This window comes from Raphanus sativus, chromosome 1, assembly GCF_000801105.2.
Source record: "Raphanus sativus cultivar WK10039 chromosome 1, ASM80110v3, whole genome shotgun sequence".
Taxonomy (NCBI): Eukaryota; Viridiplantae; Streptophyta; class Magnoliopsida; order Brassicales; family Brassicaceae; genus Raphanus; species Raphanus sativus.
This window is the reverse complement of record NC_079511.1, coordinates 4,371,510-4,386,849: the sequence shown is the minus strand read 5'-3', so window position 1 is coordinate 4,386,849 and position 15,340 is coordinate 4,371,510. Positions and strand designations below refer to the sequence as shown.

At 36.5% G+C, this 15,340-nt stretch overlaps 4 protein-coding genes across 5 annotated transcripts in view; 1 reads left to right on the top strand and 3 right to left on the bottom strand.

The window, feature by feature from the left end:
- Positions 1-1,614: 1,614 nt before the first annotated feature.
- LOC108833028 (amino acid permease 8-like) lies at positions 1,615-3,905 on the bottom strand. Its single transcript, XM_018606507.2, has 6 exons — positions 3,527-3,905; positions 3,109-3,202; positions 2,807-3,021; positions 2,513-2,655; positions 2,130-2,357; positions 1,615-2,034 (listed from the first exon to the last, which is right to left on the bottom strand). Exons 1-6 carry the CDS (start codon positions 3,846-3,848, stop codon positions 1,615-1,617), a joined length of 1,422 nt encoding a protein of 473 aa, XP_018462009.1. The 5' UTR covers positions 3,849-3,905.
- A 2,213-nt stretch (positions 3,906-6,118) lies between these two features.
- LOC130495659 (amino acid permease 8-like) lies at positions 6,119-8,218 on the bottom strand. Its single transcript, XM_056987089.1, has 5 exons — positions 8,184-8,218; positions 7,815-8,029; positions 7,325-7,473; positions 6,820-7,044; positions 6,119-6,663 (listed from the first exon to the last, which is right to left on the bottom strand). Exons 1-5 carry the CDS (start codon positions 8,216-8,218, stop codon positions 6,244-6,246), a joined length of 1,044 nt encoding a protein of 347 aa, XP_056843069.1. The 3' UTR covers positions 6,119-6,243.
- A 4,859-nt stretch (positions 8,219-13,077) lies between these two features.
- Positions 13,078-13,729, bottom strand: LOC130495647 (amino acid permease 8-like). Its single transcript, XM_056987075.1, has 2 exons — positions 13,417-13,729; positions 13,078-13,175 (listed from the first exon to the last, which is right to left on the bottom strand). Exons 1-2 carry the CDS (start codon positions 13,727-13,729, stop codon positions 13,078-13,080), a joined length of 411 nt encoding a protein of 136 aa, XP_056843055.1.
- Positions 13,730-14,691: 962 nt separating this feature from the next.
- The window catches only part of LOC108860884 (uncharacterized), a 4,661-nt gene continuing 4,012 nt past the window's right edge, over positions 14,692-15,340 (top strand). Inside the window, exons 1-2 of one of the 2 annotated variants that reach the window (XM_057006174.1) lie at positions 14,692-14,870; positions 15,042-15,332. In XM_057006174.1, coding sequence (XP_056862154.1) covers positions 15,154-15,332 — 179 coding nt within the window. In that variant the 5' untranslated portion in view covers positions 14,692-14,870; positions 15,042-15,153. Of the gene's footprint in view, positions 14,955-15,041; positions 15,333-15,340 lie in introns of both variants that reach the window. The other variant, XM_018634737.2, reaches the window with a different exon arrangement.

Here is a 15,340-nt window from a genome sequence, read left to right as displayed (position 1 = left end):
TCACCATTACCATTTCATAAACAACCCGAATTTCTGTTATAATACTCTGTAATATTTTAAGAACTAATGGAAATATTAATTTTACTCTACTAAAAACTAAAATAAATAAATATTTAATATCATTTCCATTTTATTTTACATGAAAAAATAAGTGAAGAATTCATATACCATAAACATTCTATTCACATATAGATATAATAAAATATCCATTTCACTTCTTTCCCTTGTATACCATTTGACTTAGCATTAGTTCCTTTTTCTTTCATTCTTGATTTATTCAAAGTCGGGAATTTCTTTTACAATTAATGTCTATCTTGAACTAGATTTTACAGTTAATTTTATCTTGGCCTAGAAAGATAATGATCCAATTTCACATTCAAAAAACATCTTGAAAACATCTTCAAGAACAATCTTAGAATTTTAAAATAAAGTTTTATGCCCTTTAAGAACAATTTCAAAATCTCAAATTTAAAAGTCTTGAACACTATAACTTTATATTTGAAATTCTACTGTTGAAAATATTATATTTGAAGTTCCATATTTTTCACTCCTTACAATTATGTATCTTTCAAATAATCATGTTAACTTTTATATTATCATTTTAGTTTTCATAATTATATTTCATATCAAAATGTTAGATTGAATAAATTTAAGCTTCTAACTTACATATAGTTAATAAATAAGTTAATATATTATTGGGTTATAGAATTTTATAAATTTTATCAACTTTTTGGTCAATTTTAATGCTTATAATGCAAACAAAAACTATTATAAAATTATATTCAAGGTGTTACCATTTGAAAACACCATCTTCAAAATTCAAATTTGTGGTATACCCAACATTAAAAATAAGGTTGCTCTTTAACATGCTCTAACAATAGATGATTTCCAAACATTTATATTATTTTTACCAAAGTTGATGGATGACATTTGATACATCTTTTTTACGTACGTGATTGGACAATTTTTTTTTTGATCAACAGACAATTATTTAAAGTTTGTGATACTGCACATCTACAAATTGGCCGGGCCATTGGGCCACAATGGAGTTAACTGACATCAGAAAGCTGTTTTAGAAGTAGAGGATCTAGCAGGTGTGGATCGAATAGTACAGTGAAGGTCGAGATCCTTTGGTTTCACTCTCCTTCCCCTTTTTTTTGTGCTCAACATAAACTTTTCATTAACCAACAAATGAAATACAAAGATTAGAGTAGACCTCATAAGAATTACACCATAGAGATAAAGGAGTGATCTAGTCCAGGAAGAAACACTCTCCTTCTTCTTTTACCATTTTTTTAAGGGAACAACACAAAATATTAGTTCAATTCCCATATATGATTGAGATTTTTTTTTAAACATTACATACTGATAATATGAATGTTTCTTTGAACATTTCAAAGTAAATATGTTTCTACGTTTTTCAAAAGTAAGCCTTTCCGATCACATAATAATAATATTCTTAATAACCGGACGAAACCGAACCGGATAAGCGAGCGTTTGGGTCAACGCCGTCAATAATTTAAGACAGACAGACATGCACCAACGCAACTAACTGTTTCTTGACACAAGTAGTTCCCACAAAATTCAGATCGCTTAAGTTACAAGTAACAAATCTTAACTGTGGAAAGGCTTGTATGCCTTGACACTATCAATCAAGCCGACGATGGAACCTATTGCAGCTAAGAGCGACACAATCAAACAAAGCGCTACAAGGAGTTTCAACGCATTCCATCTCATAGAATACTTCTTAATCTTTCTCTGCGAGATGTGCATCTCCACAGGGAAGTAAACTGTTAGCGGCCAGAACGTTGCTGCTCCGATAAGGCCTAAGATCGAGTTGAAGAAGGGGAATATCACTGCAACAAATGTTGTCAAAATCACATAAGCTGTCCTCCACACCATTCTGAAGAAGTTGATGCGCCATTTTCTGAGGAATGGTATGTTCATCGAATGTTCTTTGTTGATGAAATTGCTTTCTGGCCATGCTTTCTTGCATTTGTTCTCAACAAGTTGGAAAATTGGTTGTGCAAACACCTGCTCATTTTTAAAAACATATATTAGTTTATTTTCATCTTGAGAATTATGTAACTCCAAAGATGTTTGTAGTAGGCACTAGGTCAGAGACCCACCTGATAGGCTGCGAGTAGATGGGCGACGATGCAAGCATTGGCAAAATCGATGAGCCAGTAAGGTTCATAAAAACCAAAGTCAGTAAGGAAGTCTCCGGGGGCTCGGTTTCCAAATGCAGCATATCCCATGCAACCACATAAGATGTAGAAAACAGTTGTAGTTGAGACTCCGGCAAGGGTTGCTTTTCTCATGACTTTGTTTTCTGGTGGGCTTGATCTCAGTGTATCCTAAAAAAGATAAAGAATAACATTCATAAGATTGATCATTGTCTTCTATAATAATAAATATCAAATTAAAAAGCAACAATTATAAAAATTGCTAGCTAAACACTATTTTCATGATGACCACCAAATCGTCTATAAAAAAAAAAAAGAATGCATGCCTGAATCTCGACGAGAACAACGGAAAAGGAGTATGAAAATGCCATGTCTCCAACCGCTTGAAACGCCTTCCAAATTTTATCAGATGCGGTTACGTCCACTCCAACCACCGTGCCCGTCACACCAGTCTTACCAACCTTTCCACCTTATATTTCACACACCATTAGTTAGAAAATTCATATGCATATCATATGCCTACAATGAATGTATCAAGATATTTGCCTAGTGTTTTGAAATTGCTTGAGCATGTTTTACAAAAGTAGACGAAAACACAAGATATGGAGAGAAAAGCGTACTTGCCACAACGGCAATGGCTAAACCAATTCCGATAGATGCATAAGAGAAGGACATAATGGCGGCCATAATGGAGAGCCCAGAGAGCTTGTGAAAATTAGGAATCTGACTAAGAACAACCTCCACGAACCCAAATATTGCCATGAATCGATAGTTTGGCACGGAACATTTCGCACCATGTCCCTTGTCATGAAAACAACCTGCTTTGATAATCGCTCTACCCAACGCAACGAAAGACAACAACGTGTTAGTTATCATCACAAAATTATAATCAAGGGAAGTTACAAGTTGTGTAACAACTTACACTAAGCTTATAGAGGCAGTGATGGTGTAACCAATAGTGATCCCTACGAGACTCCCGTATTGTGCCAGTCCACATAATTGCACTTTCCTACCACCTGTCGTTTTTTTACATCACAAAACCATTTTCATTATTCAAATTGAAGGTGGTTTAAACAAAACAGGAATAGAACAACAAAGAACAAATCTAGCATAAAACCAAACACTTTTAACTAACAAGTTTGCCTACCACCTGTAGCTCTATATATTTTAAAATAATCTTCATTATTTTTCTTCCATTTCAAAAGCATAGTACACATACTCTAAGGAGAAAATAGACTATAGATCTTTCAAAAATAATGAAACATAACGTTTTGTTTATATTTTGTGGTTCAAACATACCTGCGTAGTAGTTGACACTAAAAAGGACAAACAACACGTACCTAGGTAAGATCGGACGACGTCCATGTACGTATAGTTGCGTGTTCCTGCGTCCGATCTATAACAATCGGCGAGCATAGTGGATGTGTAGTAATTGATGACGGCAAAAGTTACAAGAATCAATGTTCCTGCCACCCAACCAAGTTGTGCTATAGCCCAAGCCAACGACAACACTCCGGAACCTATCACCGCCGTGATTATGTGCGCACTCGCCGTCGTCAACGTCCCCGTTCTCTTCTCCCTACCATCATCGTCGACGTTATTCCCGGTGGCGTCACCGGATTCCACCGCAGAGGGATTATGCACCGCGTCAAAGCTTTTCATTTTGAGAGGAGAAACCGAGGATGAGAGGAAAGAGTTACAAGCAGAATCAAAGAAGAGTAAATGACATCAATCAGTACATCAATGTTATATACACAAACAAACGTCAATCTTTATGATATTTTGGAGATACTCTTACCTCTTTTGGTACGCGTCGGATAAAGATAAAAGTATCAAGTCAATTCGCTCTTTAAAAAAATCAAATGTATCATTTCTCCTAATCTTATTGGTGGATTTTGTTATACACTATTACAGACCGGGATTTCATTTCATTTATTTCCTTTAAAATTTATTGGTTAGACCCTATTTTATTCTCATCGTTTTGAATAAAAAGATAATATATGGATTTCCTTCCATAAAAAGAATTCATAAATTCTAAATCATTATTCAATTCCGTAATGGATTTAGGAGATAAGGCTGACTGGGACGTTTCGAGGAATAAATCATTGTTGACTTTGAACAAACAAACACAAGACCTAGGCACCACTATCTGACTATCACATCAACTCAATGTATATGGAATTCAGGATTTCAGAGATACATGCAAATACGAGAGAGAGACATGCATTGGAAACCAAGCAACAGAAATCGTATAATGTTGCTGGTTTTTAATACGAATTATTCTCAGTTGTAGACTTTGAAGATGTTTTCGTAATCCATAAAAAAAACAATTCTTAACAAATAATATAAGACTTTTCAATGGATTATTCTATTTTTATTCAAAATATGATAACTTTATAATATAATTGGATTCGACTCTAACGTAACTTTGTATTAAAATATAAATAGAATAACGAACAAAGTAAATGAGAACAACTCCAACAGAATTGATAGTATGTAAACCATGGCTTTAAAATATTTTGAAAATGAAGTATACACAGCTGTTTGATTTTTCATTGATCAAAACAAAAAGGAAAAAATAAAAATTAAATTAAAAACTAAACTATTATTAAAATATAAAACTTTATCACTAAAATCTTCAAACTGGTTTTACCACCGTTGGAACTGCTCTGAATTAGTCTATAAGTAGAGTAAACTAATTTTAAAGTAGATGATCTAACAGGTGTGAGTGAATATTTTGTAGAACTTAGAACAACCTCAAATATTTGATAAAAAAAAAACCTCAAAGAAAGTATTAGGACATGGTTCTACTCATTAAATGGTATTAGAAAAAGGTGGAGCCAGAGATACAATCGGTTATATGCTACCAATCTCAACAAAAATTGTAAGAATAACATTTTTACATATGTTTCTTTTTCATTGATTTACATTAAATTTTGTGATTTAAAATTTAACTTTTTGATTTAAAATTTAAGTTTTAGTTAAATTATATTAAAATATTATTACTAAATTGGTTGACAAAAAAAAGGTTATAGAAACCATTGGGAAGATACTTCTTGTTGTTGATGCTCTAACGGAAGATCTAGATCCGTTGGTTGCATACTCTCCTTCTCCTTTTTGTTGTCTTGCGTAGGCTCTTGAATTGACTGTTGTTAAAAAAGGCTCTTGAATTGACCTCACAAAGTTTTCCTCCCTTTTTCCTTAAAAAATTGATTGTCTCTTGGACTTTTACTTCTTCTTTTTTTAAAATCTAAGAGCACCCACAACCACAGATCCTTGATAACAAATCCTTAACAATCACTTTTGGAATATTTTATTATTTTTCTATTTTTTCGTCAAAAAAAAAAAAAAAAATAGATTGCCCAATCGCGTGAGAGCACACAGCAGGGGAGCCCACGCACAGTGAAGGATTTAGCTGAGGATCAATCCTTATATTAGAGGTTTTTGGATTCAATCCGGCACGTTCTCCAACAAAATCAATATTTAAATATTTTTCTTTTCTAAGGATCATGTCTACGGATCCCCGTTGCGGCTGGTCTAAGGGAGGAATACAAAATATTAGTCCCATATTTAGTACTCCCTTTGTATCATTTATTCATTTTAATAGATGTTTAAGGTTTTTATACCAATATTAAGAAAATTCAAAAATTTATACAGTTTCTCTTGATTAAATAAAAGTGTCATTAAATAAAATAGGTTCAACCAATAAAAAAGTAGTATTTCATAATTAGTCACAGATTTCAGATGAAACAAAATAAAATCTCTAAACACCACTTAAATTGATACAGAAGGAGTATTGATTTTGTTTTTAACATTACATAATATGAATGTTTTCCTCGAACACTTCAAAGTAAAACTGCTCTCATAATACCAATGTTCCAAAAACCAGACAAAACAGGACCAGATAAGCAAGCATTCAAGTCAACGCCGTTAATTATATAAGACGCACGAGACAGACATGCACAACAATATGTAGCGGTAGTAAATACCAACTGTTTTGTCTTGAAAGAAATAGTTCCCACAAAATTCAGATAGCTTAAGTTACGAGAAACTAATCTTAACTGTGGAAATGCTTGTATGCCATGACACTTTTCATCAAGCCGACGATGGATCCTATTGCGGCTAGGAGAGTAACAATCAAACAAACCAATACAAGGAGTTTCAACCCGATCCATCTCATAGAATACTTCTTAATCTTTCTCTGCGAGATGTGCATCTCCACAGGGAAGTAAACCGTTAGCGGCCAGAATGCGGCGGCCCCGATAAGGCCCAAGATCGAGTTGAAGAAGGGGAATATCATTGCTACAACTGTTGTCAAAATCACATAAGCTGTCCTCCACACCAGTCTGAAAAAGTTGATGCGCCATTTTCCGAGGAATGGTATGTTCATCGAATGTTCTTTGGTGATGAAATTGTTTTCTGGCCATGCTTTTTTGCATTCGTTCTCAACAAATTGGAATATTGGTTGTGCAAACACCTGTCCTTTTAAAAACATCATCAACATGTTTATTTCAATCTTGAGACACGCATAGGTAACTTCAAAGCTGTTAGTAGTAGCTAGGTACTAGTTATTTCTTTATAATCGAGAAATCCTTGATCTGAGAGTTAAGCTATATATACTCTTATGAGTTACCTGATAGGCTGCTATTAGGTGGAGGACGATGCAAGCATTGGCAAAATCGATGAGCCAGTAAGGTTCATAAAAAAAGTCGGTAAGGAAGTCTCCAGGGGCTTTGTTTCCAAATGCAGCGTATCCGATGCAGCCACATAACATGTAGATAAAAGTTGTAGTTGAGACTCCAGCAAGGCTTGCTTTTTTCATTACTCTGTTCTCTGGCGGGCTTGATCTCAATGTATCCTATAAAGAAAACATATGAGATTCATTGTTTTTAAGAGCTTACCGTATGAACCAACATTGAAGGCTAATTTATAGTGAAACTTATATTATTCTGTGTCAAATGAAGATATATATTATCTTGATAAGAATCATTTATTATAACGTCATAGCATCAAAAGTTACTAACCCAACCAACATATATATCATATGATATTTAAACTTAAAAAGAAAATAAAAAGCAATAATGACACTATTTTGATGATGACCACCAAAACATCTATAAAAGAATTAGAATGCATGCCTGAATCTCAACGAGAATACTGGAATAAGCGTACGAAAAGGCAATGTCTCCAGTCGCTTGAAACGACTTCCATATTTTGTCAGACGCGGTTACGTCCACTCCAACCACTGTGCCCGTCACCCCCGTCTTACCAACCTTACCGTTCCCACCTTTAATATCACACCGTTTTAGTTAGAAAATTCACATGCATATATATAATATCTGTGAGAATCCTACATTTAGGCTTAGATCGAGATGCTTTTCTACCTAAACAAAACTTTTTGTATGCACGAGGGAGTTTAAAAAGATGGACAACGAGTTTATAATCAGTTTTAAATATGTGTATAGACGTATCTCAGAGCTCCTTAACATTTATATAAAAACTGAAAACTAAAAAAAAAAACTAAATGTATGTGTCCAGATATTTGCATAGAGTTTTGAAACTGCTTGAGCATGTTCTGCAAATGTATTTTGAAAGACAAAAAGATAAGATAGCGAGCTAGAAACGTACTTGCCACAACGGCCATGGCTAAACCAATTCCGATAGACGCATAAGAGAAGGACATAACGGTGGCGATAATGGAGAGAAAAGAGAGCTTGTGAAAGCTAGGAATCTGACTAAGCATAGTCTGGACGATCCCAAATGCCGCCATGAATGGATAACTCGACACAGAACATTTCGCACCATGTCCCTTGTCATGAAAACAATTTGCTTTCCCGATCGCTCTAGCCAACACAACATATTAACCAAGACTTAATATTTTCTTCACAAAACGTTAGTAATCACTGACGTAATGGAAAATAAGTCACGAGTTGTGTGTAATAATAGAAGAAGAAAGATTCGTTTGTATTGTTGTAACTGACTCTGTTACAGTCACACTCTTTATATGTAAAGTGTGTTATCGGTATAAACATAACCGAAATGAAATAGAAATAATAGTAGACTCGGTTTAACATTAACCGGACCACACAATATGTTTTGAATATCTAATACCCCTCCTCAAGATGGTATGTAGATGTTGGACATTGCCATCTTGCGAACATGAGTAAGAAACAGAGCTGGATACAATGGCTTTGTAAACATGTCGGCAAGCTGAAGATCCGTCCGTACATGCAAAGTCTTGATCAAACCCTTCAATATCTTCTCACGAACAATGTGACAATCATTCTCCAAGTGTTTTGTTCTCTCATGAAATACAGCATTATTAGCAATATGTATTGCTGCTGTAGAATCACAAAAGAAAGCGACTGGTTGAGTTTGAGGAGCAAGAAACTCAGCAAGAAGCTTAACCAACCAAGCAACTTCTCGAACAGCAAATTCCATGGCGCGATACTCAGATTCTGCAGAAGAATGAGAAACAGTATCTTGCTTCTTGGACTTCCAAGAGATAAGAGATGGTCCAAGAAACATACAGAATCCCGAAGTAGAACGCCTTGTATCCGCACAACTATTCCAGTCAGCATCAGTAAAACACTTGAGAAGCAAATCGGAATGAGCAGAGTAGAAAATTCCTTTGCCAAGTGTTCCCTTTAAGTAATGTAAAATTTTATAAGCAGCTTGTAGATGAGAATTCTTTGGAGCTGAGGCAAACTGGCATAAGCGATTAACCGCATAAGTAATATCTGGCCTAGTGATAGTCAGATACATCATCTTGCCAACAAGTCTTCGATACAAAGAAGGATCAGGAAGCACTGGTTCAGTACTGTCTTGAACAAGTTTAATGCTAGGATCCATAGGGATCGAGGACGGTTTGCAAGCAAGAAGGCCAGTCTCCTCAAGTAACTCCAAAGTATACTTATGCTGACAAATAGAGATCCCCTCCTTAGAACGTGCAATCTCAAGTCCCAGAAAATATCTTAAAGGACCAAGATCACGTAACTTGAAGCATTTGCGAAGATCATCCTTGAGTTTAGTAACACTATCATCATCGTTGCTAGCAATGATGATGTCGTCCACGTAAACCAAGACAGCCACATATTTGCCATTCTTGTTACTAATGAACAAAGTATGGTCAGAATGTGATTTCTGAAATCCAAGAGCCAAGAGAGTACAACTGAATTTTAGAAACCATTGTCTTGAGGCTTGTCGTAGTCCATATAGAGATTTATTGAGGCGACAAACAGGATTAGGAGGTAAAACTGAGCCAGCTTTGGGAGTGTAACCCGGAGGCAAAGTCATATATATCTCCTCTTCGAGATCACCATTCAAAAACGCATTTGAAATGTCAAGTTGAGTGAGACTCCATTCTTTGACAGCAGCAACAGATAGTAAGGTTTTGACAGTAGTCATTTTGGCGACAGGAGAGAAAGTATCAACAAAATCAATCCCCTCCTGTTGTGTATAGCCTTTGGCTACTAGTCTAGCCTTGTATCTTTCTAATGTGCCATCAGCATTTAGCTTTACTTTATATACCCATCGACAGCCTATAGCATGCTTACCATCAGGAAGAGAAACAATCTCCCATGTATCAGTACTCTCTAGTGCAATAAGCTCCTCGTTCATAGCTTTCACCCATTCATCGAATTTCTTAGCTTGAGTAAAAGAAGTCGGTTCAGGATGATGCATAACGGAGCATATATATTTCTTATATGCAGTAGAAAGCTTATCATAGGTAAGATGTGCTGCGAGAGGATAAGGTATGTCAGTCTCAGTCATATTGCAATAATAATCTTGCAAATATGCCGGAGGCTTTGAGGGTCGCTTCTGACCATTAGTAGAGTCTGAAGAAACAGGTACAGAAGTAGCAGAATCAAGAACAGGGGAAACAGGAGAAGACGACTCTGCTTCATCTGAGCTAGCTTTTGGTTTTGGAGAATCAAATATATCAGGAAGATCTTCATCTTGATGAAAAGGATAAATATCTTCATGAAAGACAACATTTCGTGATATAGAAATGTCATTAGTGTCCAAATCCATAACTTTGTAACCCTTATAGCCAGAAGGATAACCAAGAAAGATACATGCCTTTGCTCTTGGCTGAAACTTGTGTCTATTTTTCGAGGATGTAGACACATAACATAAACAACCAAATGTTCGTATCCCTGTGTAATCAGGTGGCTTAGAGTTAAGCATTTGATACGGAGATTTGTTGTTGAGTAAAGGTGTAGGAAGTCTATTTATCAAGAAGACAGCGGTGAGAACGCAGTCAGACCAATATTCAAGAGCAAGCTTCGACTGAAACATTAAAGAACGAGCAACGTTCAATATATGTTGATGCTTCCTCTCAACTACTGAATTCTGTTCCGGAGTCTCAGGACAAGAGTGATACGCTGTGATTCCTTTAGTCTTGTACAAAGCAGAGAACTTCAACTCAGGAGCATTATCTGACCGAACTCCCTTAACTGTAACTTTGTACTGATTCTCAACCATGGTGAGAAACTCGGGAAACACAGTGAGCACCTCATCTTTAGTACGTAGGAGATAAACCCAAGTGACTCTTGTGTGATCATCAACAATAGTTAAGAAATATCGATAACCTTCATTTGAAGTCACTGAGAATGGTCCCCAAGTATCTATATGTAGTAAATCAAAAGGTTTGAGACTCATATTGTTTTGGGAAGGGAACTTCAAATGTTTCTGTTTTGCAAGAGGGCAAATAGCACAATGAAAAGATGTTTTATTCTTTTGAGAAATTCCAAGTACATTGGATATTGTTTCAATCTTTTCTATAGAAGGATGGCCTAATCTATTGTGCCACAAGGCTGAATCAAGAACGACATTAACACAGAAGCTTGAAGGCCTTGCAGAGATTTCACCAATAGAAGCTTCATCCATAACATAAAGGTTAGCAACTTCTTCACCCTGACCAATCATCAGCCCCCTGGTAAGATCCTGAATCACACAAGAGTCACTATCAAAAGCAACTCGATAACCCAAGTCTTTCGTCATCTGACTGACACTGATGAGGTTCAATCTGAAATCCGGAATATATAGAACATTATTCAGCACCAAACGTTCATTGAGTTTGATCTGTCCTGTTCCAAGAATTTTCACGCCTAAACCAGTTGGTAAACTGACAGACTGATTAAGAGTTTCAGATAGAGTGATGAATTTGCTTCTGTCATGACAAACGTGGTGTGTAGCACCACTATCAATAATCCAAGAAGCAGATGATAATACATTTCCAGTAGCTCGTAGAACTCCAACAAAATATAACGTTTTGGTAGATAGAGTCATACCCGGTAAATTTGTAATGGAGCCACCAGAAGTGGAAGCTTTGGCAGGATCTGATTCACGAGAGAGCTGTAGTTGAGTGTTGAAGTACTCAATCACGCCTTGAATCTGATCTTTGGACAATGTATTTATCATCCCTGTAGCATAAGAATCATTAATACTATCATCAAGAGTCATATTTGCAACAACCGGTTTAACAGGAGTAGCTTGTTTCTCAGCTGCTAAGGCACGTTTGGATTTGAATCCTGGTGGGAAACCATGAATCTTGTAGCATTTGTCCATGGTGTGACCAGAGTAGCCACAATGAGAACACAAGGGTCTTCTTTGACGTTGAGGTTTAGCAGGTTGTGTAGCATTGATCAAAGCCGGAGAAGACTCATTGGTGACTTGAAAAGCAGAAGCATTAGATACAGGATTAATGCTACGCTGACTATGGTCTTGATCAAGGAGATTATAAACTTCAGCAAGATCAGGAACATTCTTTTTCATAATGATCTGACTCCTAGCATTAGAGTAAGAATCATTCAAGCCTGCAAGTAGCTTGATGATCTTAGCATGCTCCGTCTTTGTGTACATCGCTTTACAGCAATCACAGTTTTGGCAAGTCTTAACACAATCCGCTCCATCAAGTTCATCCCAAAGAGTTTTCAGTTTTGTATAATACGTAGATAGATCTAGAGAACCTTGATGGAGAGACCAGATCTGTTGAGTGAGTTGATAAGATCTCGGCAAGTTTGTGATCCGAAAGCGTGTCATCAGATCCTTCCAAATTTCAGAGGCGTCGTTGAATCGGAGAATACTACCATAGATCTGCTTCGTCACAGAGTTAAGGATCCATGATTTAACCATACTATTGCAACGAGACCAAATTCTATAATGAGGATGAGTCTCCAATGGTCTAGGTAACGATCCATCAACAAACGATAGCTTGTTCTTCGCATCCAAGGCAATAGTGATAGCGAGAATCCAAGTACTATAGTTTGTACCATCGAGTACCTCCGAGATGATGGAAGAACCAGGATTATCGCCACTTGTGAGGAAGTAAGGCGAGTATTGGATCTCGTCGAAGTTGAACGAGGTCGGTGAGATAAGATTGGTGGGGCTCATCGGAATAGAGGAGCTAGGATGTGACAGAAAAGTCATCGGAATAGCTTGATCTGGAACAGTCGCCGTCGGAATAGATCGTCGATATGTTCGTTTAGCTGGATTCGTCGTCTTCGCCGCTGAAGTGGAAACACGAACACCTCGACGTGAAGTTTGACGTAGAGTAACCATTTTTGATGAAACAGAGCTCGATTTCGACGGAATGATCGGAATCTAGAGCTAAAGAAAGGATCGATCGGAGTAAAACCGAAGAATCAAGGTCAAGAAAAGCGGAAAACGATGATCGATCGCCGAGCTTCGAGCTCAGCGCTCTGATACCATAATAGAAGAAGAAAGATTCGTTTGTATTGTTGTAATTGACTCTGTTACAGTCACACTCTTTATATGTAAAGTGTGTTATCGGTATAAACATAACCGAAATGAAATAGAAATAATAGTAGACTCGGTTTAACATTAACCGGACCACACAATATGTTTTGAATATCTAATATGTAACTTACACTAGGCTTATGGAGGAAGTGATGGTGTAACCAATAGTGACCCCTACGAAACATCCGTATTGTGCCAGTCCACATAACTGCACTTTCCTACCACCTGTTTTTTTTTTAAACCATTTTTTTTAAACAACCAGGGAATAAAAGATCCCGATTACAACCAAATTCAAATTACTCCTAACTAAGTAACTTTACTCGACCCAGATGTATTTTAATAAAATCTTAATTATTTACTAGAGAAATAGAGTAAATCTTTCAAAGCCAAATGAACTATACTCCATGTTTTTTATATTTTCAAACATACCAAAGTAGTAGTTAACATAAACAAAGGACATATATACCAAGGTAAGCTCGGACGACGTCCATGTAAGTACAATTGCGTGTTCCGGTGTCCGACCGATAGCAATCAGCGAGCATAGTGGATGTGTAGTAATTGATGACGGCAAAAGTTACAAGAATCACTATTCCTGCCACCCAACCAAGTTGTGCTATAGCCCAAGCCAACGACAACACTCCTGAGCCTACCACCGCAGTGATTATGTGCGCACTCGCCGTCATCAACGTCCCCGTTCTCTTCTCCCGACCATCATCGTCGAAGTTGGCGCCACAGTATTCCACCGCCGATGGATTATGCACCGTATCGAAGCTTTTCATTTTGAGAGAGGAGAAACCGAGGAAGAGAGAAACTAGTTTATAAGCTGAATCTAAGAAGTGTAAATGATAGTATTTATGTTATATACACAAACACACTTCAATGTGTATGGCACGGGTCAGAAAAAATAATTACATGCATGTCGAAAAGCAAATACATACAACATTGCTACTGTGCATTTGTCACGTAATCACATTTGCCGATAAAGAAAATAAAGAGGGTAAAGTCAACTCCTTCTTTTTTAGCAACTAAATAAAATCAAATGTATAATTTTTGCTTTTTTTTATTGGTGGATTTGTTATATACACCAAGAAGATTTCATTGCATTTATTTCCTTTGCATTCACTGGTTAGACCATATTTTATTCTCATCGTTTGGATTTTTCCATCAAAATAATTCATAAATTAAAAGTCACTATTCCATTCATTAATGGTTTTAACGTTTAAGAGATTAAGGCTAACTTTTAGACACTACCGCTGAACAAACAAACAAAAGATCCAGACAGTAGACACTACCACATCAACCCTATGTATAAGAAAAGAATACAAAAGAATTAAGTCATTCAGTTCATTAATGGTCTCAATGACCAAATCTTCTCAAATGTACTTCGAAGATGTTTTAGTAAAAGACCATACAAAAAAAATTCAGTTCTCAAGGAGTAAGATAAAATATATCTTCTCAATTTACCGTCAATACCTCTTTGTGTTAGCTTTTAGCCCAAACAAAATATAAGTTTTAGGCCTTCTCTTAAAATAACAATCTGCAATATACTCTTTACATGGGCCCTTCTAAATAGCCCAAATAAAACGGGCTGTTAACTCATCTAAGGCCGTTAAATAGCGGATCAATTTAGCGCAAGAAAAAGAAAAGGAAAAAAGAAAATCCATAGGAAAATAAACCATATAAAGCCAAAAAAGACATAGGAACTAGTGTGGTCGTATAAACATTAATCCATCCTTTACCCCGACAAGGACAAAACTCAAATCAAATCTGACTTAAAAAAAAAAGTTTCAAGAAATCAACTTTGGAGTCCCTCGAGATAACTATTGTTACCATCATCATCCTCTAACTTTCCCCCCAGATCCTCTTCTGCTCAGTGTTTGTCTGGGTTTCCTATCCCCCTGTACCCTCAGATCTCTTAAGGTTCACGTTACGCTCCTATCTAAGGAAACTTAGTTTAGCTCTCGACATTTTCATTATTTGCAATCCAACGCCTCAGAAGATTTGGTGATTTTTTTTAGCTAATTGACCTAATTTTGACTTTTTGGTCAACTCTGTTATTGACTAACACACACCTCTTTGAGTGTGTTGCAGGGTTATTTTATAGAGGATGCAATTTAGAAGAACTGGTTCAGGATTTGAATATCCTGAAAACACACACAAGTTGTAACAAGAAGGGTGATGTGAGTAGTGTGCCTCTCTCCATATGTTAAGGCGTCTTGGATGGTTAATTGGACTCAGCCAGAGAAGTAGGCAAACCAAGACGCTTGATGCTGAGGCTTACGTAGCCACCAGCAGGGTTAGGCCTGTGCTTATGGTCGACACTGTTCAGGAGATTGCTGTTTATATCCATAGGTTCCATAACCTTGATCTTTTCCAGCAAGGGTAATAAT

Bases quoted from the DNA above. Each gene is read 5' to 3' on its own strand.
- LOC108833028 (XM_018606507.2), bottom strand. From the start codon at position 3,848: ATGAAAAGCTTTGACGCGGTGCATAATCCCTCTGCGGTGGAATCCGGT. The intron at 3,203-3,526 runs GTACGTGTTGTT...AAAAAACGACAG, and splicing joins CGTCGTCCGATCTTACCTAG to GTGGTAGGAAAGTGCAATTA. The intron at 2,358-2,512 runs GCATGCATTCTT...TATCTTTTTTAG, and splicing joins TTGTTCTCGTCGAGATTCAG to GATACACTGAGATCAAGCCC.
- LOC130495659 (XM_056987089.1), bottom strand. From the start codon at position 8,218: ATGTTTATACCGATAACACACTTTACATATAAAGA. The intron at 8,030-8,183 runs GTGTGACTGTAA...TGTGTTGGCTAG, and splicing joins ACACACTTTACATATAAAGA to AGCGATCGGGAAAGCAAATT. The intron at 6,664-6,819 runs GTAACTCATAAG...TTAAAAGGACAG, and splicing joins ACCTAATAGCAGCCTATCAG to GTGTTTGCACAACCAATATT.
- LOC130495647 (XM_056987075.1), bottom strand. From the start codon at position 13,729: ATGAAAAGCTTCGATACGGTGCATAATCCATCGGCGGTGGAATACTGT. The intron at 13,176-13,416 runs GTATATATGTCC...AAAAAAAAACAG, and splicing joins CGTCGTCCGAGCTTACCTTG to GTGGTAGGAAAGTGCAGTTA.